Raw genomic sequence first — 25,081 nt, 5'->3', positions numbered from 1 at the left:
ATTACTTACGAATAACGTACGTTATTGAACTTCTGCGTTCACTGCTTGAACGTATATGTATGGCGACAGCTTGGCTAGGCAGCAGATTGAGTAGAGAATACCGTAGGATACGCACAGAGGTTTTCTGCCGAATTTGTCAGCAACATAGCCAACAATTGATCCAAATACAGAGCTTGAAGCAAAACCCGTTATGTACAGAACGGCAATCATGTCCTCATCGTAGCCATAGTCATGGTACAGTTTGTAAGTGTATGGTCCTTGAAGCCAGTATGCGAAACCTGCCAACTGGTAGGCTAAAAAGTATCTGTTTTGCAGTCTCTTGAAATCGGAATTATCCCTGTCTAAGTTAGCAGATTCAACCTTCATCAAAAGGTCTGAGGATATGAGCAGTAGTACTGCCATCGTCTCGTTCTGTACATAACAGGTTTCGTATCGAGCTCTCTATTTGGATCACTTGTATGCTATGTTGCTGACAAATTCGGTCGAAAACCTCTGTGCGTATCCTAAGGTATATTCTCTACTCAATCTTCTGCTGCCTAATCAAGCTGTCGCCAAACTTCTACGTTCTTATAAGTACGGCAAAAAATCGTAGTCTAAAAATCGATGTGTAACTAGACTTACACGTTACAACTATCTTTTAGAAAAATGACTATCCATAGCTGAAGCATTCCGCTGGATTCGGTTGATATTTGATTTGATTCTTCCTTCAACTGAAGCGTTCGACGCTGCTTTTGATAATTCGTTTCTGTAACAAAAATAATACGATAATATAAAGTTCATTGAATTAAATTTGTTAGAAAGCATGAAGAGAAATCTTTGAAAAAATACTTCAAGATAATTTCGATAGATAATAAAAATATGCAATTGAAAAAGAAATAAATTGCTATTATATTGATTATAATTTGATTTGTGTTCCAGTTAACTGGAGAAATGATGTAAAGAAAACTAAGGATATTTTTTTAGCGATCATAAGGTAGAATTGCCCGCATAGTAAATTATACGGATTTAAAATCCCTAATACCCAGTAAATTAATTATTCATGATGTAAGATTAGACAATATTTTAGAAATCGCAAAATAAATTTGAAGAAAAGAACTGACTTATAGCATAGTCTATGTGCAATCAATATCATTATTCGTAGAGGTCTAGACTAAAATAAAAAAAAAATTACAATAGAGCATATTCCATTTCTACTTCCTCCTTCATGTCGAGTGCATGCAAAATAAACAAAAGCGTCTAATTGTGATGTAGTTTGAAACTTGTTCCGAGCACAGTTTTAAATTTCGGTTTTTTCCAAGTTATAATAGAAGATTTAAAATGTAATAGGTATTTATTATTACAATAATCCGAGTATCCTATGCTATACTAGCTATACTACTTAAATCTAGTCCGAAGCTAGTTTTCCAGGATATCTAATAAAAAATTGAGGCTCCAAGTCGTCGGGAAATGTAGATGATAAAATTATCACTCCTTCTTGACCTTCCTGGCGCGTACTTTTTAAAAACGTGTTAAAATTAATTAATATCTCCATTTATTACTTGAAATACGTTGTTGGCTCTCGTGTGTTATCGGATGTGCAAGTTAAACTGATCTCTATATAACAGTCGTGAGGCCCATTGACGGCTTAAATTATATACTCAGGTAAGGTGGAACTTCCGTCTAAGTCACCCATCTTAGCCATACGAATATTATCATTATTTATACTTTGATTGTTTCAGCCTTTTAGCAAAACAAATACAGTGCCTCAATTTGATAATATAGAAATTCTTATTATTAAACGAAGATCCAAAGTTTTATATAAAAATCATCATAATATCAGGTAGAAAAATACAGAAATTACGATAAATAGGGATCATAGAAAATTGATAAATAGTAAAGAAGTATAAGGGTCAGGCCACAATGAGAGCGATCTGCGATCAGAATTCATTAGTAAGATATGGATACATGTATGATGTCAGATCGCTCTCTGTGTGGCCGAGACCTTATGAACCATTATAAAATAAATATTGATAAATCAAACACTGTTATAAAGAGTTGTAGAATTGCTCCAGAATAAAATAAAAACACTGTATGTTGAGTACTGCCTAAATAAATATGTACTGAGTTTTATTCTCACATGAAGTTAGAAATCAACTCAGTTTGGTGATAAGAGTGTTGAGTGTAGTTTCATCAACCTAAAACTGATGATGACGAAGATGCCTTGAGCATTTGAACTCAAGTTTATACTCCGTACAAATTAACTTCTGACTTGGAGGAATACGCGGCGCAGAGAAATGGAGGGAGATCAGCCAATTAAAGTGATGGATAGTCATAGGTAGAAGCGCAGTTGCCAATTTGTCAATTAGAGTCAGTCGACTGAAGGATTCCAGACATGAAACTCTGTAAGTTTAACATGAGCGCTTGAATACTCACGAGAAATTAGAGGAATGCTGGCCGGTTCAGAACGGCAACTTGGCAGCCGTTGTATCCCTACCTCTGTATGCCTTCTCTGGCATACATGTCCCTCCCAAGTCACAAGTTATTTTTGAATGGACAACTGACAACATATTGTGTTTTTATTTCAAAGTATCAATTATTATAAATGCAAACACTTGAAATTTTCAAAAAAACTTGACTGCATATTTTACAGTATTTAAAAAGAAAATGATTTTTTCAAAGTATTTAAAAAAATCTTACCGGTAGAAATCATTGGAGTATTCTTTTTGTTTCTCTTTCTCCTGATCTTCTTTTTCTCGATAGCTCTTGATATTTTTCTTACGTAAATCGTCTCTCCATTCAGCATTCTTCATCATCTCTTTTCTCCTTTCTTCCTTCTCCTTCTCGCTGAGTTTTGTTGGTTTCGGTCTTTGATAGGGTTTTGGTTTATCTTTCTCTTTGTTTGTATCTACTTTCTCTTCGATAAATTTCCTTGGTTTTTCATCGTTGGTTTTACCCTTTGGAAGCTGTGGAAGAAACAAAATACACATGGTTAACAAAACTATAACCTAACTGTGAATTTTCAAAGAACGAGACAAACGTATTTTGAGAATGATTATATCAATTCCTTTGAGAACTAATAATTTGCAAACTGATACCTCCTGATAAATTAGCAGAAATTGATTAAATCCGAGATAAGTTTTCTTAGTTCTCTCATTGGACAATGGTTGAAGTTGATGACTATGAGTTATGAAGTTCTAGATCACTATTAAGGCCGGTTTCTGAGCTCGGGATTTACCTAAGTTCTAGACTTTAAACAGCTGGAGTCAGAAAATTGGCTTTCCAAAACAGGGCTAGTCGCAGTTTTCATTTCTATACGGTAATAATTGAAAACGTTTTTCCTTGACGAAATAAAAAATTCCTAAATAATTCAAAATAGCTGAAACTACACTATTTACTATTTATTTTGTGTTTTCGATTTTCTAGTTTTTCAAAATTTAATTCAAACGTAACTATGACAATGACTACGTTTCGGAAAGACAATTTTCTGACTCCAGCTGTTTAAAGTCTAGAACTTAGCCAAATCCCGAGCTCGGAAACCGGCGGCCCTTAACCTTCCGGCAGTCGCGCCGTACTCGATCACACGAGCAGTCACGTGTTGTACTTTTTACAACATCCAATTTTCCAAGTGTTATGCACTCTGTTTACTGTCAAAACATATTAATTAATTGTATAATTACTTTTTCCATCTTCCTGGATTATTTTACGCCTATGAGCATTTGGATGATTACCATTTCATATCCTAATAAGGTACACCAAGCAAAGCCATCAATTCTGTGTTATTGGTTCGTTTACAGTTCCCGTATACAGTCTTTTCCTATCTTATGCACAGTGCGACTTATGCACTGTCGCGACTAAATGGCACCTAAAGACTGAACTATTACTCGGTTGATACTGCAACTCAGTGGAGTGATGGGGAGAAAGTTTTGGAATGCATAGGTGTCTCATTTCCTGACATCACCCCATCCAATAGTTTTGTGCAGCAAAAAAACTGTACTTTTTACAACAGCGCGACTGCCGGAAGGTTAAAACGACTAGAAATTTTTCAAACCACTTATTCATTACTTATCATCATCATCATCATCATCAGTACCATGAGTTGCCATTACTTGTAATGTGACATTTACAGCTCTAAAATGATCAGTAACATTTGTTCAAGTAAATTTGTGTTTAGAAGTAGTTTTTAAACATTTTGAAATTCATAAAATAAAAAATCCTATTCAGGAGGAGAAAGTGATGTGAAAATGTCTAGTGATTTGACTTCAAACCAATGTAATCAATAATCTATGAGGGCCAAGACACATGAAACGTTTTCTCAGGCGTTTTTCAGGCACCAACCCACTCCGCCAATCGGAGAGCTTCCTGCCCTGCTGACTCTGAAAACGCCTGAAAAACTCTCCATGTGGCTTAGCCCTTTGTTCACTTATAGGAAGTGACATTTGGTATAATGGCGAGGTAGATCATCTGCCAAAAAAGCCATAAGAATAACAATATCATCATTACCGACGCAAAAGCCAGAACCACCAGGGTATTAATATTATCCTCAGCAAAAATATTCAATTTTGCTAACTAAATGATTAAATAAAATTAAAAACAATAGCTGACATGAATAGTACTCACCACCAATCCAAACTTGCGTTTTGGTATGACCTGTCCATCAGAGTCGTAGTCATCTGAGGACTCACTGGAGCTGGATTCCTCTCGCTTCTTCGCTCCTTTCCGCTTTGGGGATTCATCACTGCTTCCATCCTTCTTCCTCCGTTTATCCGAGTCTTTCTCCGCAAGTTTTTTCGATCTCTTTGGGGCGTCACTTTCATCACTAGATCCATGTTTCCTAGATTTTTTAGAATTTTCGTCAGGTACATCACTAGAACTATCCTCATACTTTTTCGATTTTCTAGACTTTCGATCACTACTTTCATCTTCTTTCCTTCTACTCCTACTCTTTTCATACTCATCCGATGATTCTTTTGAATTATGTTTATCTCTTTCTTTCTTATCCTGAATTTGTTTCCATCCTTTTTTTCTCTTCCTACGCATTTCATCATCACTAGCTTCATCAAATTCTGATGATTCTCCCCAATCTTGCCGATTTCTATATGTTTTCTCCTCCACACGTTTCTTCTTCATACGTTCTTTTCGCTCATCTTCACTGTTATCAGAGTAATTTTTATCTCCTCGTTTCTCACTTCGATCATGTCTTCTTCCTCCACCATCATTTCTCTCCAATCTATCCTTTTTCGATGTTCTTCTATCTCTAAATTCATCACCTCTGTTTCTCCTCCAACTTTCTTGTTTACTCCTTTCTTCATTCCTATCACCTCCTCTCTTACACCTTGTATTATTCTCAGAATTATCACTTTCTTCATCACTCATCTCAGAACTGCTTCCATCTTCATTTTCCAGTTTTGATAACTCGTCCAAGTTGTATTTTTTCTTCATTTTTTTATACTTTTTCAAAATTAGTTTTTCAATGTCATCTTCATCATCCGATTCTCCCAAGTCCTTCTTCTTTTTCTTCTTCTTCTTCTGTTTCTTTTCGATTTTACTCTTCTGTTTATTCAACTGAAAAACAAAAAGAGAATCATAATAAAAGAGAATGAAATGAATATTTGATTTAGCAATAATGGTCTGTTGAAAAGTACAAGAATCTTCATTTATGTATCGTAGTAGTAAGATTGCATTAGAATAGAAATGAGGACTACAATTAATTGAAATAGGATGAGAGAAATAATAAGGCTACATTAATGATAGAAATATTGATAAAAGATTATATTATTATTAATTATAGGTTATGATGAAAAATAATATCGGAGGAACATTTACATTCAAGATTGATGGAGATTAAAGCCTTTTTAAGCCATGGAAGAATTAAGCCATGTTAAGCCTTGTTAAGCCATGGCGGTCGGAAGAATTTTTAATCCTTGGTTAAAAGTTTCATAACACTGTCTTCAGTCTACACACTCCAATGAGAGCGGTGTCATATACCAGTTCTTTTACAATTTTAGCATCTTTGATACATGTTATTTTGGAGGAAAGGATCAATGAAAGTAAAGTTGAATACCGTACGGAAATATATTTTATAAATATTGGTGAAGGCGAAAGAAAAATGTAGCATGCATCACATGGCAAGGGACGACTTGAGGCGGGGGACACACTAGTCGTGTGCATATGACGGAGGCTTGCTGCACAAGTCTAAAGCACATAAAGGGAATTATTCTCACAAAAATAGTATTGACCTTTGGATCGATTCCAAATCGACCCGGCATTTATTGTATCATTGCTCGCTACATTGGCCCCACCTAAATAATAGATTTATGGAAAAAAATTGTGGAAAAAATTATGTTAAATCCAACATTACCAACATCAATGACTACTATAGTCTGTTAATTGAAAGGAGAGGCAATAATAACATAATAAAAATGAAATAATAACATAATGATTTATAGCAGCAGCTGTTAATTGGAGGATTCATAAATACCATTTTACAATGTTTCCATTCATACAGAATCACGAGATTCCAGGATGAGTGTGTTAGGTGACTACTCTGAATCAATCTTGTTGCTCCAAGATCTACTCTCAAACGCGCTCATTGTTTCTCGGCTCCCAGACAGACTATAGATGTTAGTGTTATTGCTTAAAGTTATAGCAGTATCTTATTGACTATCAAATCCAAGACTTGACGTACGTCCACATTTTGTAAACAAGGTTGACAAAATCTTTTGTCAACAAATTGGATAACATACAAACTTGTATGTATGAGATACAAGAGTTAGATTGGCCAAAACATAAATGAACATATACACAGTGTTTCAGAAGTAGTGTCGAACATTTCAGGGTATTGTTCCTGGATGATAGGAGACTACAAATGTCGTATTTGAAGTGTCCAAAACTCAGCGGTTATCCTTATAGCTGCCATTTTGTTTTTTTTTTCACTTAAGAATTTTTATCTCAAGAACGAAATGTTGTTTTGATCTGAAATTTGGCATGAATATTTATGCTATAAAGATACAATTTTAAAAAATAAAATACAGAATTTTCGATGTACATATTCAAAATGGCGGCCATTTTAAATTTTGAAACCGAGAACCGTTCACTCTACAGAAAATTTACACGCGACATAAACGTTAGCAAATTTCATCAGATTCCAATGATACCTTATTATTAAGATTGGTCAAAGAATAACAGAGAAATTAATTCTTTCCGTACTGCATGCATGATCACTAACATCAATATTTAATTTTCAATTCCAATTATTGTATTTAAGATGAAGCTTTGAAACATGCTCATCGGTATGGAGCCATACCGAGTTTCAAATCTTCATCTTAAATACAATAATTGGAATTGAAAATTAAATATTGATGTTAGTGATCATGCATGCAGTACGGAAAGAATTAATTTCTCTGTTATTCTTTGACCAATCTTAATAATAAGGTATCATTGGAATCTGATGAAATTTGCTAACGTTTATGTCGCGTGTAAATTTTCTGTAGAGTGAACGGTTCTCGGTTTCAAAATTTAAAATGGCCGCCATTTTGAATATGTACATCGAAAATTCTGTATTTTATTTTTTAAAATTGTATCTTTATAGCATAAATATTCATGCCAAATTTCAGATCAAAACAACATTTCGTTCTTGAGATAAAAATTCCTAAGTGAAAAAAAAACAAAATGGCAGCTATAAGGATAACCGCTGAGTTTTGGACACTTCAAATACGACATTTGTAGTCTCCTATCATCCAGGAACAATAGGCTACCCTAAAATGTTCGACCTACTTCTGAAACACACTGTATATGTCAAATATAAATCTTATGCATTATAAATCTTAAATGAAAGCAGAGGTTCTCAAACTGTGCGCCGCAACCCCCGAGGGCGCCGCGAGCTAGTGCCAGGTGCGCCGCCGTTGTCTATCAGAGTCACACTACAAATCAGTGCGGATTATTCTGTGCGTGCGCCGTGCGGCTCTGGCTCTGCGGCTAGGCAACCAAACTACCTTCTGACAGTTTTATTTCAGAGATTGATATGAACTGGGAAGACTGTGTTGGGGTGTGTACTGATGGTGGCCGGTCAATGTCGGGCCACTACCAAGGACCGCAATCTCTCAAACGCTCTTTGGACACACTGTATTCACACCGAGAAGCACTGGCAGCAGCAAAGTTCAGACCAGAGTTAAGTGCAGTTATAAAAACCGTGATACAAGTAATTAGGTTTATCAAAACCAGACCAATGAAGGCCCGATTTTTTTGTAAAGTATGTGATGACACAGGTAAGCTACTCAACACTCATTGCTTTTGTACTATAGCAGTGCGCCATGGCTATTGATGAAAGTCTTCTCCTTAAACTGGTGTTCCTAACAGATATTTTTCAACGTTTGAACATTCTAAACAAGTCTTTGCAGGGGAACAATACGTATATTTTCAATTGACTAGTAAAGTTGAAGTATTCAAGAAGAATTATGTTTTGGGAAAACAGTTTGAAGAATGAACTTCCGATACAATCAACTTATAAAGCCAAACAAGTGCATCCCTCTCATTAAATATGACTTTTCTCATGACTTCTGCCGTGGACTTTGCTAATCTAAGTGTAACATTTTTCAAGTAAGCACTTCATTCATATTTATGCCATAAAATTTCTATAGGAGTATATTAAGAAATAGCTATTAAGAATATAAACTGAAAATTTGATTATAATAAATAATGCAATGCAAAACAAATAAATTATACTAGGTGCGCAGCCAAGCCATGTCTGTATCAAATGGAGCAGTGGGTCAAAAAAGTTTGGGAACCTCTGCCCTAAAGCATGAAGTATCTATTATATAATAAGTAACAATTATATATTAAAAGAAGTGAAAATCCAAATCAATTGCTATCATTTATCCTGAAGACGTCTTCTACTGTAGGATAGTATAAACATGGAGAGCAGTTAGAATGATAATAATCAATGAGAGATACTCTCCAAAAACTATTACTGTACATGTATGAGAATTATTTTTTCAGGAGGTACTAGGTTCGATTCACACACTGGCAAATAACTTTTTGAAAGTTGCTATCGTCAATTTCCCTTCTAGCTGTTCTCCTTGTTGATAATATTTGCAGTAACTGAAGTCTTTAGGGAAGTTGATAGCGATCAATTTAAAATATTTTCGTTTGATAATTACTATTCATTAGCATGTGCATGAATAATAGGCTACAATATCATAATTCTTTCCATCTGTAATGTCTGGCCACTATGAATTCAGACTGCATAAAAAAGGGAAATATATTTCCAGTTTGATTTTTGCAATATCGTAACGATTTTTCATCAATATAACGAAATATTACATAAACTTTCATCATGTTTTAATTTTGAAAAGTTAGCCTAAGAAAATTAATGATTATGTTAATAATTCGATTCATCACAGAACGTAGCGATGTTCATGTATACAAAACAATTTCACGTGCTGGATTAAAAAAAAAAGTGTTGACAAAATTCTACTTCAGTTCATACAAAATCTAAAGAGGGGAATGTGTGGAATTCGACAACTTTCTCACATGAACTGTCCTCCTTGTTTGCAAGTGTAAACGTACTTTAAATTATTAGTACCTAACTAATAAAATAAAATTCTAGTTTGTGAAATGTTACATACACATTGGGCAAAAATTGAAGAGGAATAATAAGACATAACCAGACCATGTCGCGTAGCTTCTTCAATTTGACAGGATTCTTGAGCAACTGCTCGCGTCGTTCTATCTCTTTCATCTTGATCGCATAGAGAGGGTCTTCGTGCATTTTTCGCGCCAAATCGACAGGCACTGCACTCGCACTGCTTGACAACAATGGCGCTGGAATACGATCTGAAAATTAAATTGAAATTTATGTATAAGACTAAACAAAGATAACATTCCAGTCTATCTAGCTTACTGTTTACCGTTTGCCATAGTACATTCCTAAGCCAAATACCTATAACCCTGATAATAATTGAGCCAAAGGTATCTAGCACTGAAATGCATGATAGTCCTGTTGAATTATAGTTATGATCTCAAGGTGGAACATCATAATCTGAGAGTTTCATTCAAATCATGTATTGGGTCTAACAAGGATGAACTCCTATTTAGGCCGGTCAATAGCCTAGTGTTTACAAGCCTATGTTGTTACAGCGCTATCAATCTCAAAGAAGCAAAAACTCTAAGGGCGGAGTTAATGAAAAAATCTTGATAACCAACGTTCTTAGTCAAGTATAAACATAATTAGTATTGAATTGAAGGATTCTAAATTGTCAATTCCACTTATCCATTGGAAAATTTATGAGAACTAGTTTAAATGGATATTTATACCAGCATAAGCCTTTACTACAAAACATAAATAGAAATAGGAATATTTATTAGCCGATAAAATGAACCATGTCACATATATGGATTATAATACGGAATACGGTAGGCTACATTCATAAGATAAATTTCAATATAACGAGTACAGATTACAACAAACTTTTAAACATTAATCAATATAACAAAAACTATCATATAAATATATCAGTCAGTTTGAAAGAAACTATTTACAAAATCAAAAGAGAGATCAAAGAATTGTCTAACACTGTACAGTGGGTTCTCTAAAAGCACAATTTTTAAACATTCTGATTGGTTACCAGAGAGATTGTTGGCTAACAATGTTATCATTCATGTCGTATTTATTTTGCCTTAGGGCAAAAGCAAACAAGGCGTTTTTTCAGTCGGCACGAAAGGACAAGCAGCTTTCCGATTGGGTTAGCGTATCGAAAGGAAGCTTTATGGACTGGAAACTCTCTCGAATCAGCCAATCGGAGAGCTTCCTGTCGAGTCGTGCCGTGCCGACTCGTCTAAAAAACGCCTCGAGTGGCTTGGCCCTAAATTTTTGTTAAGTTATATTACAACTAGTTACTCTTAGTTCACAAACAATCTGTGTCTGAGACAACATTGAAATCTTATATTATTCTGTGGAGATATATTTGAAAATATCTATACTAGAATATAAATAATTACTCACAAAGGAAGGCAAATGAAACATCTCAAACAATCAAGAATAATACGGTACTCAAAAAGTACATTCAACCTATATAATTCTGGAAACCAACAATTTTTTGTCCGGTGTAATAATTTACTTGTTGAGCCATTATTTGTGTTATTTCGGGTTGAAATTACTATAATCTTAGACAAATTTGTCTGAATAAAATAAACTGAGACTAGAATTTCCATCTGACTAATTTCATTACTATAATCTTAGACAAAATTGTCTGAATTTCAGAATTACCATTTGACTAATTTCATTACTATAATCTTAGACAAAATTGTCTGAATAAAATAAACTGAGACTAGAATTTCCATCTGACCAAATATCGGCGTTGCCAGATTGTGTGAAATTGAGACTTTAACGCAAGTCTAATTGAGTAAATATACTCAACATGACATCGTTGCATCAGACGTTCTGGCGTCACATTGAATATATTCAGTCACATGGGCTGGCAGGAATGTCTCGCACAATCTGACCACGCCGATATTTGGTCGGTGAAGTATCTAATAATTATTTTATTCATAACTCAAGTAAGTGGTCCCATTGGTGGAGAACTTGGGAAGTAATTAGAAAAAGTACAGTATCTAAAAATATTGGATAGTTATTCTATAGTAACTTATTGGTGGAGAACTTATAAAGTAATAATTAGATAAAGTTGTTCTATCAAGTTGAAAGCTTTATATGCTTAGGAATAATTCAAGTAAAAATTAAACGGGATACTAGTACTGGATAAATTATTCGAGTCACTACAAACTCGGAGAAAAAAGAGCAGAAAATTACCACGTTCTGTCTTTGCTGTAGGTGCACTAGCTGATTCACTGCCTCCTTGTTCAAATGCTTTATCGACGGCTCTGCCGAGTAGATATTCCTCCTTGTCCACCTGCGCTTTTTTGTACATCCACTCCAGTTTTCCTTCATCATTATTGCAACTGCAAATACAAATTTTTAGTGAATATAAGAGAACATGACAAAAAAACGAAAATGGAAAAAACTCCAATGAAACTCGATATGCTGATGAAAGGGTCCAATTGGAGAGTTTTCAATAGCTTAAAATTTTCTATTAATTAGAAATGCTGGGCTTGTAGTCTATCTAAATGGCACAGAGTTTGTTAAGCAGCAAAAGAAGCATTGTTATGTTGTTGTACAGTGATTACTAAGAGCTTAGAATTACTAAGCAACCCTAATGTCTAAAACATATTGCAGTGGGAAATTTAATTTACTAGAGGTTGCAATGTTTGTTTTGGCAAAAAAATAACATTTTTTTAGATGCGTAGCATGTGATCATGTTGGCAATTTTCAAGTTCCAAGAGCTTTAATGCTGTGCAAAGGCTAAAAATAAACTTTCTACTAGTGATATTTTTCATAGTTTTTCGATTTGTAAGCTATCAAAATGAAAAAGATTTATCAGGAAAACATTTTTTTCAATCATTACTTTTTGAGATATGAGCGCATACATTTCAAATTTTTGGGACAGAACATTTCAAATTCGGTAAGAGATGAATCCATGAGATTCAGAGGATAAATTCTTCATGGTATTGTTGATATACCTAATAAAATAAAAATGTTTCGAAAATATTAATTCTTGAGAAAGTTATTTATTCAATTTACTAAAAATAACTCAAAAAAGTTATTTATGGTCATTTTTGGTAAATTGAATAACTTTATCAAAATATTGATATATTCAGGAAATTTTTGTTTTATTCAATCATCAATACCATGAAGAATTTATCCACTAAATCTCATGGTTTAATTTCTTACCGAATTTGAAATGTTCTGTCCCAAAAATTTGAATTTTAGGCTCTCATATCTCAAAAAGTAATGATCGGAAAAAAATGTTTTCCTGAGAAAACTTTTTCATTTTGATAGCTTGATGATATACAAATCGAAAAACTATGAAAACTATCACCAGTAGAAAGTTTATTTATAGCCTTTGCACAGCCTTAAGAGCCGGATAGAAAGAAAAAGACATCATCTATGTCAATGGTTATTACTAGCTTTGGCGTGTGGTTTTCATACAATGTTTTGCTCTTTCATGGCTTTTAACTCTCCAACAATGCATCATAAAAACTTATGCTTATAGTAGGTTTGTAGAGCAGTGAATTCTCTTTGAAATGATGTATTGTTTCACTATTCCAAGTTATCCTTTCATTGTTGTAATGTAGGGGGTGAAATTTTCATAGCTGCAGCAAGTGTCAACTCAGCGGTTCCACACCTTCAACAAAGGGGATAAAGATGCGCACTTTTGCTATGTTCACCTGCTAACTAGTTCAAATCAAGCTGCAAGGTCAAAAATTGTGTCACAGACAAATGACATTGTCAAACGATCAATTGTTGCAGCAATGAAAATTTCACCCCCTATATTGAAGCTGCTTTAACAATGAAAGGAAAACTTGGAATAGTGAAACAATACATCACAAGTAGAGGCATTCTGATACTTTAAGGAAGCTTTTTTGCTCGAAATCCCCCTCCCCCCACAGGGTGGGGGGTGTTCTAAAAATAGATTTTTCCCTTCCCCTGCTCCAGTGGAGATGAGGGGGGTGAAGAAAGAGATATCTCTCTCTCAAATAGATTTTCCCTTCCCCTTCCCCAGTATAGATGAGGGGGGTGGATATCGAGTGAGGGAAAAAATAATTTCCCTTTGAGGGGGAAAAATTCCCTCTCTACATCTAATGCTATACTGACAGATTAAAGTGAATTGAGAAATTCCCTCTCTCTCACATCTAATGCTATACTGTCAGATTAAAGTGAATCCATATCTCTACAGAGAGGTCAATGATCTAAGTTCTTTTACATTTTTTATCTGCAATATCGTACAAGCATTTCCAAAGTTCATCGGAATTTTTAACAACAGATAATGGCGAATCATTTGTACAATCATAATGTAGAAGTCCACTGTCTAGTATATCGAGTAATTCGAATATCTCAGATAAAATTGGAAAGTGCACATTTTCTGTTTTTCTTAAAGGTAAATCAGCATCTTGACATCCTGTTGAAAATTTAATATTCTTCACAATTGAATCAAATTCGTTAAATGAAATTGCCATCAAGAGACGAGTTAATTTTTTGAATTTTGAAAAACCATAACACTGCATGTTAATGTCCTCCCAGATGTTTGGCATGTGTCTCTGTTCTATAAATTGACAACGTGCACGCCCTGTACTTATTACCATCAACAGATGCTTGAAGGGGGTCGTGTCTCACTTGTATAAAAAAGATCACACCACACGCGCTGGTGTTGTCAGGTTTAGCTCTGACCAGCTACTAAACTAAAAAGTGAGTGGGATATTGGAATGAAAAATCATTTGAACACAGAAAAAGTTTATTTACACATTTCACCACAACTATTCATAATTTCATCTTCAATTTTAATTAACTTATCTATACACAAATTATGAGGACGATAATAACATAGATAGTCTCTTATGTCATTTAAATTAACCGTGCTTAGAAAAATGTCTTTTAATTGTTTCGCCAAACTATAATTTTTACGAGTTGATTTCCTAATTGCACTTTCACACTCATCATACCAATCAATACAGTTTTTTAACCTCACTTCCAACTCGTTGTCAGCAGCCAACCACTTTCTCGGATCCATGATAAGCGAATGAACAAAACTAAGTGTAGGCTGGGACTATTATAGAGTAATTAAGTGGTCTTTCTTCATTAATTGTAGACAGGCAAAATGTACGTGCTTTATGTAGTCTCAATGCATGCATGCAATAAACACACTGAATCTCTTTTCCGTTGTAGAAGAATCCATAACGAGCAAAGTTTCTTTTCTGCGAATTCGTGTACATCACGGCCATTTTCATACTTTGCATTCGATTGTTCTCACACATGAAATTATTTGTTTGATACATATTTTTAAACAACAAAGAATTATAATGTTGAGCACTGAACAAAGCACATCGTCCATCTGGTCTATTTTTATGAATGTTACACACAGCATAACACCATGAACTAGTGAAAAAGCTGAAATCGGGTTTTGCAAAATCCTCTGGTATACATTGAATGTTAGTATGCAATCTTCTTAAAAACTTTGCTTTCTCGGTTCCTTTTGTGAAAATTTTTTCATAACCTACAAGGTAATCACGTATTAATGAGTCAGTGTATTCTAAATCTCCATCTTCCCATTTTATTTTATGATAGTGACGTTCTAACCATGTTACATCGTTATACAATTTTGCACTCAATTCCGTCTTTGCAAATGGCGATTTGAAATGGAATACAATATAATTATTAAACTGATCAATTATGGCAAGTTCTTTCACAATAATTTGATTACAATCTTGTTTAAACCAGTGAAGATCAACTGTAGCAATTTTCATACTCGCTTGCTTGTCCACTTCTTTCTGTTCGGCGGGCTCATCGAATCCTCCGTCTTTCTCCTCCTCCTCCCGTTTCTGCTCCTCCTCCTCCACCTCCTGTGGCTTCTGGATCGGTGTACTGCACCTTGGTTCATAATAGAAACTATCAGAATCAAGATCGCACTGGATACCAATAGACTGAGTTTGCATTTTGTTCTTACTCTCCAAAATATCAGAACACAAAGAATAGGACATTTTAGATGTTAGCTGTTCAAAGGTGAAACTGATAATGTCTGAATTCACTGCTCTATAAACCTACTATAAGCATAAGTTTTTATGATGCATTGTTGGAGAGTTAAAAGCCATGAAAGAGCAAAACATTGGATAAAACCTGTTATTTCAACAATTACACACCTTCAAGAGCGAATATCTCGGGAACTGTTGGGAATATCACAAAATTCCACTGAACAAAAAGTGTAGAGAATTTATCAAGCTTCTTTTTTTGAATAGTTGGTTATGTCGGTTGAACGCATCGTTCTCAAGATATGAGCGTGGAAACAAAACGCTGAAAAATGCAACTTTTAAACCACTATCATCCCCTTAGCATATGAGTAGAGAATGGGAACTTTTGATATGTTCTCCTCCTAATTAGTCTCAAGAAAGCTGCAAAGTCAAAAACTTTTTTTAAACATTCCCTCCAAATTCCTTTGTTAATTGATCTATTGTTGCAAAAATGGAGATTTCACACTCAACACTAAAGCTTCTGCAAAAGGTGTGGGGAAATTGTTCAAAAATTGTCTTTCCAACTTTTCCCTCTATACCCTCTTTTGAGCATTCGTTGCCTGGACTATAGTGCAAAAAACGTTTGTATTCAAATTTTCCACTGATACCCTGAACTCACCCCTCCTATCTTACCTGACGTGCCCTATTCTCAATGATATAGGTGGTAAAAAGAAAAGTGAAAATTTAGTTCAACCATCACATTGTTGTAAATTTTGAAGGATTAGCTGAACAAACATGACGGAAAATTAAAATTATTTTATCGATTTTTATAATTTATTTATGGCTTCAATAGTTTTTAAAATGGTTTAATCACTAGTAGTTCTGTGAACAGTAGACCTCGCTCATGAATACAACTTTCAATCTGATGAAAAGGGTCCGTATAGTAAGTACAGTATATTGTGAAGATTTAGCCATGATTGTCATCTATTATTTTCTCCATTGAAAGTGCTAGAGACACTGTTTCCAGGGACACCGGACTTATCAAGGAGTACTTTTATATCAAATACATACCTTTTAAATGAAAAAGACTAAGAAATTGTCAAAAAACCACAGATTTATTGATACTCAGAAAGACCGGTTTCGGTCATTATCAGAGTTTATCAGAGATTGACAATGGTTTAATTACCGAAACCGGTATTTCTAAGTATCAATAAATCTGTGGTTTTTTGACAATTTCTTGTTCTTTTTAATTCAATGTTAATAATTACCACAATATCAACTTCTCAACTACACAAAAAGGAAAAACAATAGCCTAGCTTTATACCTTTACATACACATTTTTCTCTACAACTGCAGTATTGGACTCCAATACAATAAAGATTTTTTAAAATAATTTATCCAATTAATTTGTTAAATAAATTTAATAATAATTATAAGATGATTCAATATAATTAATCTATCTTATCATAATAATTTATTTTATAATGATATATTATTAGAATAAGATAAAACAATATTAGTATTATCTGCAAAAAAAAAATCTGGCAGGAACGAGAATTGAACCTGGGTCCCACAGTGTGGCATACCACGTTCTAACCGACTGGCCCAACATATGCTCGTAACAATAGATGCGAAAAAGTATGGCAATGAATCGCTGTATCTTCAAAGACACATCCTTTCTGGATTGAGGTTAGTTTAGTTTTTTAAATATTACAAAAAACCAGAGGTTTTATCAAAAATCGTAACACATACGTTTCTGCGCCTTGTTTCAAAGAACTTGCATACCAAATTTCATCCAAATCGGACAATAATTGTGACTCTAACTGCGGTACAAACAAACAGACGAAAGCCGATCGAGTCAAAACTAAGACCTCAGCTTTGCTTCGGTCAATAAATAAAATTTGATGAGGGATCCAATGAAACCAGTTTCAATTCTGTAACTTCAGTAATTTCAGAAGATATTGTAAAAATCTTAATCATATCAAACCAAGCCTAATCTTACCATGCATTAAGATAAGACTAATTCAGTACGGTACCCACCCACTACCAATGAGGTTAGAAAAAAATTGAAAAGTATGGAGTGTGCAAATTTTCTTATTTTTCCAAATATCTTAACATTTTGAATTTAGGCTTTCAAGTGACTGAATATTTTCCTTCAAAGTTTATCATTCCACAAAATCCATTATTTAAAAATAGGCTTCCACCATCACCATAAAAACAAATTAAGAGCAAAAAAATTTCACGTTTTAAAAATTTTTTACATCTAAAATTAATTATGTTACAAACTTGGGTGTAAGTGCACGTCCAGTGCCAACATACCTATTATCAAATTTTTGGTTGGGATCGATTTAGTATGTTATTTTGAGCACAAAAATTAAACTGCGCTCACTATTGTTTTTTCAATAAACTAAGTTCAAAGTAGCACAATTTTACATGCATTTAACCTATGAGTAGCAGCCATTTTGATTATTGAAATCATCAAATTATGATATTCCTAATCTAAGTTTTCCTAACCCAAAGCTTTTCCTAAGCTAAGCTTTCCTAACATAAAGCTTTTTCTAACCTAAAACTTTTCCTAACCTTAGTTACTTATGGTTGCTACTTATAGGTTAAATGCATATTTAGAAACAATAGTAAGCGCCGTTTAATTTTTGTGATTTTGTGCTCAAAATAACATACTAAATCGATCCCAACCAAAAATTTGATGACTGGTATGTTGGCACTGGACGTGCACTTTAGCCCAAACTTGAAACTAGTTTCATTGGATTCCTCATCAAATTTGACAACATAACATAACTGATTGCACCATTTTAAAATCTATTGTAGTTTTAAAAAAATGTAAACTTTCCGCCATGTTTGTTCAGCTAATGAGAATGAGCTAATCCTTCGAAATCGACAAAAATGTGATAATACAAACTGTTTGAATTCGTCTTGACCTCCCTTATCAATCTATGTAGATTTTAATGCTGACTTCCACGGCCCATAAGTTATACTAAAGTGCAGCCATTATACAAACTTAATTAAAATTAATCATGATTTATTCTAGTGAACATGAAATAGCCAGATCCTCACCTGCTTGCCATTGCAATTACAGTACTACAGAAGTTATAATGAGATTATTAAATTATTTCAATAAGATTAATAATTATTCACATTTACAATTTTCTATTTGAAAAAAAGTTTAAACATTAATAAAGAGAGCGACAAAACAAAGTCCTCCTTACGATCAACAACAACGACACCAAACCACACCAAACGTCCGTTTTTAAGGTTAGAAATAGAAACCAATGCCACCTTAATAATTGATAGCTCTGATATTCATTTATTATTTTATGATTTTGATTAAGAACAAAATATTAGAAAATATAAAAAAAATTGATTTTTCGATCTCATTATAGAAGTCTATACATCACTTCTAGACGCAGGCACAAAGTAGAAAGAATTTTCTTCTCTGTGACGCAGGCAAAAATTTTGAAATTGCTCGAGTTGATATCAGACGACTCTTCAGTTGCTCAAAGCGTAGGCCTATATAAGTGAGGTCCACGTTATAATGCTAGAGTTTGATTAGCAATACTTGATACTTGATACTTGAATTCAATGGTAATGCTATCCTTGTCTATCATTCAACAAAGCGGATAGCGCTATCTCTTTCTCACTTTGCTTTGTTGCCAGATCGTTTTTGAACAATGTAGATTTAATTAATCAAATATTTCATCTTAATTATGAAAATTCATTATGCAATTATTGAAAAATATAATTTCTTGCTTAATTAAACATGATTGATTATTTTAAACAAAAATAAACATTTAATATTATATTAATAAACGTGTATCAGCTACCGTTTATAGAAGGCATTGACAAGACCGAAGATCGGCAACGTTGTTCTCCTATTTTTCTCCACTGCCATTATAACGTGGGCGTAGGCCTTCTATAGTGCGGTCCACGTTATAATGTCAGTATTTGACCAACATTGGACTTGCTATCCTTGTCTATCATTCGACAAAGCCGGTGGTACTATCCTTTTCTAGGTCCACAACGATGCCAAGTATGTTTTTGACAGTGTAGAAATATAATTAAATTATGCAGAGAATCGGCATCGCTATTTTTCTATCTTTATTCACTGTCATTATAACGTGGACCTCACTATATGGGTTGGGGGAGCTTTGAGTTGAACATCGTACTCAAGAATCTGTTGAAAACCACAATATCCCTGCTTGTAGGAGGCGACTGAAAAGGACCCCAAGGCAACTTCAGAAGTTGCCTTGCCTTCAAACCCACGGGATCTGCCCATCAGGGCAGTTTTTGAGGGGCAAAAAGAAAAATCCAATAGAATGATTTATTGATTGAGTACTTTATTTATGCAGATTACAATATATACTGGCTTATACACTTATATACAATAGCTTACAATACATCATAATTATAGATGAATTTACATAATATAGACTAAGAAAATAATTATTGAACTGTATATGATATGAAAAAGCAATTTGTAATTGGGTGACCAGGTGCAATTTGGCGACCCCTCCTTCAGCGGAAGGACCTACAAAAAGGAGTGGAGTTCACGTAGGTCACGAGATTGTGGGTGGAGAGGCCAAAACTCATCACTGCTCAAAGAAGGGTGGCCATTCAGGCAAAACTTCTTGGGAGAGGTGTGCCTTTTGACTCTGCGAAGTTTCGAAGGGGCAAAAAGAAAATACCCAAGAGACCAGAGATGGGTGAAACTACAGACACAAATGTGGGCCAAGAGGCTGAGTCAAGGGTGGCCAGGCGCCCAAGATGCAACTTGGCCGGCCCTTCCTCAGCAGGAGGACCTTTAAAGAAGGCCAGGAGTGGAGCTCACGTAGGTCATGAGGACTAATCAGTCTGAAGAGACCGCCAAGCATATCACACTGAATTGCGACAAGTAACCAGGTGATGAATGGGATGTTAGCAGAGGGAAAAACTCCTGGCTTTTGTAAAGGACACAGGCATTGGTTTGCCTATCTAACATACTACTTGGGAACACGATAAGCTTCGTTTGACGTGTGGGGTTCTTTGAACCTTTGGATCCTTGAATCCGTCCCTTCAAAATAATAATTATAACGTGGACCTAACTATAGGTATTTATAATAGGTTTATAGCTCAAGTGTGAATAATTATTATCATCATCAATAAATCAACAATATTCTTTATATAAAATATAATAATGAAAAGAATATTGTCTTTCGCATGTACGAAATAGGAAATTCACGAATGATGCATTATCATCAAGTCTGAACTACTGAAGTGATTAACTTGCAATTTTGCATGAAGATTTTGAGTTCACCAAGAATGGTCATAGGCCTATTTTCTTAGTGATTAATCAATTAATTCTAATTTAATAATTAGAACAAATTTATTAGATTTATGATTCGAAGTTAAAGTAACTATTAAGGCCAACCAAACAGGGCATACTTCAAGTGACTCCATTTATAGTCCATAACTTGATTGAAAGCGCGCGCATTTCATGAATCAAAGGTTGCGGCTTCTTGAACTATGAAACTCATTTTTTTACTCATCACCTCACTCCGAAGTCCTTTTCCAGGATAAAACAAAATGACATTTGTCACCTGGTCATATGGGACATATATATGATTCATATATTTATCTCATATTGATCAGGATTTTAGAGTTTTAATTTACGAAAAGTTTAATGAACGGTGTTTCTGCCTTTGAACATTTGTGTCATCGACAGAAGGATTGTTTATTTCACTTGTTATCAAATTATTGTAGCTTCTCTTTTGTTTTTCATAACAAACGTGCTCGCTTGTGCGACGGATAAAAATATGTATTTGAAATGGCTTCATGTTTGGCATTGACTGAGTTATATATTAATACCCAAAATTTTACTTGTGTTGTGTGTGAGCTCGTTCGTTAGGACTGTGAGTAAAGTCCGGCTGTTCTGGTGAAGGGGATAGATTTTGTTCATGTTTTATAATACAGTTTTCCTGTCACAGTTCGGGCAGTTTAAAGAGAATTGTATTATTGAATAAGAAGGGATCTGAACCCACTTCATTAGATCAGTTTTTTTTTTATTTATTTTTCATTAATAATTAACGTCGCGATTAACCAGTGGATGCCAAATTGGGGGCCATTATCATAAAGGTAGGTGACTACTGAGTCATTGTTTTGAATTTTCCATAACCACAACAAATTCAATCTTCACTAGCAGCCAAGCGAGTAGCCCTAGAAATATTCATCTATTTATTGTTATTTCATAATTTCTAATTATAATTCTAAATTTTGTACTAATAATTTATTGTTTTGTTTTAATTATCAAAACCAGTTCGTTCATTTCTTGTTTTTCATTTTCCCACGCTTACATACTCGGTGAAGGCAGATCTTGTTTACATATTTGGTGGAGGTTTATCCTGCCATCCATATCTTGTTTACATAATTGGTGGAGGCTCAAAGGGTTTTTAATCCAGCTTTTAAAATTTGGACTTTTTCGGTTACCTCAGTGAAGATTCAATTTTGTGTTTTCATTTGTTGCTGTGTTGTTGTTGTGATTTATCTTCTCATTTATATTTGTATTATGGAATGAGTGCAGTGGTAGATCTTAGGAATATTCGTACAAAAGAATTGAATCTTAAAGAAGCGTTGTTTATAGCTCAGCAATATAGATTGTTTGTTCCCCCAAATGCGGATTTAGATTTTTTGAGATCTCATATTAGGATCTTGAAATTATTGTCGTTGTTACAACCTGAACAGCATTTACTTAGTCAAGAGAAAGCTCTGAATTATTATAATAGAAGGGGTCAGGTTATCGAACGAATTAGCGTTACAGCATCCCAATCTTGCCTTTTTAGAGCAGACGTTGAGAAGAAAATTTACTCTGGATTCCTCAGAAGTTAGTAAAAGTGAACAACCTATATCTGGAGACGAGGATTCAAATATTCTTAATAAAACTTTTATTGAAAATAAAGATAGTGCGGTTCAGACAGACGCTATTATAAAATCGGATACAGTTGGTTCATTTGAAACATTGAATATGGCTGATAAAAAGCGACCTTTCTTAGCTCCACGGATATATGGAGGAAAGAAATCGGAGGATGTTATAGATTTTTTTATTCATTTTGAAAGAGTTTCAAATGCAAATTTGTGGGATGAAAAGGATAAATTACTATATCTACCATTTTACTTAGAAGGCAGTCCTTTGAAATATTTAGATATGATCCAACTCTCGTTGACGGAAGCGAATAGATGGGATTACAAAAATGTTCGATCTGAGCTCGAAAAGTATTATCAGCCTATTCACATGGATAGGTATGAAATGGAGTTGACAAACATAAGAATGAAACCGTGTGAAGCAGCTAGGGAATATATGGCCCAAGTTTTAGGATTGTGCTCAAAGGTTGACCCGCATATGTCGGAAGGTAGGAAAATAAAATATGTATTGAAAGGATTGTTACCTCATATTCAGGATAGGGTAATAATGCTGCCTAACGAGTCCATCGATGAGTTAGAAAGAAATTTACAGCGTTTTGAATTTTCTCAATACATAGTGGAAGATAGAGTAGGTCTAGGCAAAGCTTCAATAGTTCAACGGGATTCATATGATCATCACATTATGCAGATAAGTAGAAATGTGGATAAACTTATTGCGGAAAAAGAATTAGCGGGGAGAAGATTCAATGACAGCAATACGAGTGGCAACGAAAATAATAGGTCTTATGGGAACAAATTCAACAATGGTATTGAGAAGGGTCAAAGGTTTAATAGAAATAGGTATGAAGGAAATAGGTTTGAAGGGAATAGGGTTGAAGGAAATAGGTATGAAGGAAATAGGTTTGAAGGGAATAGGGTTGAAGGAAATAGGTATGAAGGAAATAGGTTTGAAGGAAATAGGTTCGAAGGAAATAGATTTGAAGGGAATAGGTTTGATCGAAGAAATAGGAATGATAGAGAGGGAGATATTCATCACAAAGAAAATATAAAGTTTCAAAAAAGATGGTGTGCGATATGTGAGACCACTACGCATACGACAGCTGAATGCAGGTTTAATTTGAGAAACAAATAAATGGAAGATGAATTTTTTTGTCATATATGCAATGCCAAAAATCATTCCACTATGTCGTGTAGGTACAATGGGAGAAAGAATGACTCAAAAAACTTGTAGCGGGGGCTCAGTTCTCGGCGACAGAGTATAGGGGCCCCTTTTCACGTAACAAACGTGATGAATTGCAAGAATCGGATGTAAAAGTTTGATTTCAATGTATAGTAGCATTATCAAGTCAATCAGGCACACGTTTGTTTCCCGAGTATATTATTTTGTTTAATCATTATTTATTTTTTTTTGTTCCCCTCTTGACTACAGACTCAGGGACGAGTCTTTCAGCGGGATGGGTGATGTGTCACCTAGTCATATGGGACATATATATGATTCATATATTTATCTCATATTGATCAGGATTTTAGTTTTAATTTACGAAAAGTTTAATGAACGGTGTTTCTGCCTTTGAACATTTGTGTCATCGACAGAAGGATTGTTTATTTCACTTGTTATCAAATTATTGTAGCTTCTCTTTTGTTTTTCATAACAAACGTGCTCGCTTGTGCGACGGATAAAAATATGTATTTGAAATGGCTTCATGTTTGGCATTGACTGAGTTATATATTAATACCCAAAATTTTACTTGTGTTGTGTGTGAGCTCGTTCGTTAGGACTGTGAGTAAAGTCCGGCTGTTCTGGTGAAGGGGATAGATTTTGTTCTTGTTTTATAATACAGTTTTCCTGTCACAGTTCTGGCAGTTTAAAGAGAATTGTATTATTGAATAAGAAGGGATCTGAACCCACTTCATTAGATCAGTTTTTTTTTATTTATTTTTCATTAATAATTAACGTCGCAATTAACCAGTGGATGCCAAATTGGGGGCCATTATCATAAAGGTAGGTGACTACTGAGTCATTGTTTTAAATTTTCCATAACCACAACAAATTCAATCTTCACTAGCAGCCAAGCGAGTAGCCCTAGAAATATTCATCTATTTATTGTTATTTCATAATTTCTAATTATAATTCTAAATTTTGTACTAATAATTTATTGTTTTGTTTTAATTATCAAAACCAGTTCGTTCATTTCTTGTTTTTCATTTTCCCACGCTTACATACTCGGTGAAGTCAGATCTTGTTTACATATTTGGTGGAGGTTTATCCTGCCGTCCATATCTTGTTTACACATTGAAAGTGTCTAGAAAATTAATTTTCAATGTCATGCAGTTCCCAGTTCAATCCAGTACCCATGCAAATTGAAGTTCAATTTCCACAATTAGTCCATTAATTTTAACAGCTGATGATATTTGGGAGTTATTACAATACACCTTTATGTGCCACACATGATTTTAGCTTAATCCCATACTATTAAACGAGCAACTTCTGTTTATAAGTTTGTATTTCACCGATTTCGAAAACGGCTCTAACGATTCTCACGAAATTCAAAACATAGTAGGTTTATAATAAAAAGATTCGATCGTACTAGGTCTCATCCCTGGGAAAACTCGCTGAAGGACATTAAAAGGGTAATATTAT

The 25,081-nt window shown here is 34.3% G+C and overlaps 2 protein-coding genes across 4 annotated transcripts; one reads left to right on the top strand and one right to left on the bottom strand.

The window, feature by feature from the left end:
• Nucleotides 1-491: 491 nt before the first annotated feature.
• On the bottom strand, nt 492-18,809 carry LOC111062715 (pre-mRNA-splicing factor CWC25 homolog). 3 transcript variants are annotated; one of them, XM_039428493.1, is made up of 6 exons: nt 18,604-18,809; nt 11,783-11,931; nt 9,603-9,810; nt 4,597-5,541; nt 2,677-2,942; nt 492-745 (listed from the first exon to the last, which is right to left on the bottom strand). In XM_039428493.1, the coding sequence occupies exons 3-6, from the start codon at nt 9,636-9,638 to the stop codon at nt 631-633; spliced, it is 1,362 nt and encodes a 453-aa protein (XP_039284427.1). In that variant the 5' UTR covers nt 9,639-9,810; nt 11,783-11,931; nt 18,604-18,809; the 3' UTR covers nt 492-630. The 3 variants fall into 3 exon arrangements, with proteins under 3 accessions (XP_039284427.1, XP_039284426.1, XP_039284428.1); XM_039428492.1 differs by having other exon boundaries at nt 9,647-9,810; XM_039428494.1 differs by lacking the exon at nt 18,604-18,809 and adding an exon at nt 15,333-15,454.
• A 3,494-nt stretch (nt 18,810-22,303) lies between these two features.
• On the top strand, nt 22,304-23,586 carry LOC120351396. Its single transcript, XM_039428496.1, has 2 exons — nt 22,304-23,280; nt 23,326-23,586. The coding sequence occupies exons 1-2, from the start codon at nt 22,544-22,546 to the stop codon at nt 23,570-23,572; spliced, it is 984 nt and encodes a 327-aa protein (XP_039284430.1). The 5' UTR covers nt 22,304-22,543; the 3' UTR covers nt 23,573-23,586.
• Nucleotides 23,587-25,081: the final 1,495 nt, after the last annotated feature.

This window comes from Nilaparvata lugens, chromosome 5 (assembly GCF_014356525.2).
Source record: "Nilaparvata lugens isolate BPH chromosome 5, ASM1435652v1, whole genome shotgun sequence".
In the NCBI taxonomy this organism is placed as follows: domain Eukaryota; kingdom Metazoa; phylum Arthropoda; class Insecta; order Hemiptera; family Delphacidae; genus Nilaparvata; species Nilaparvata lugens.
The sequence above is the reverse complement of the archived record's forward strand: the minus strand, read 5'-3'. Positions and strand labels throughout refer to the sequence as shown.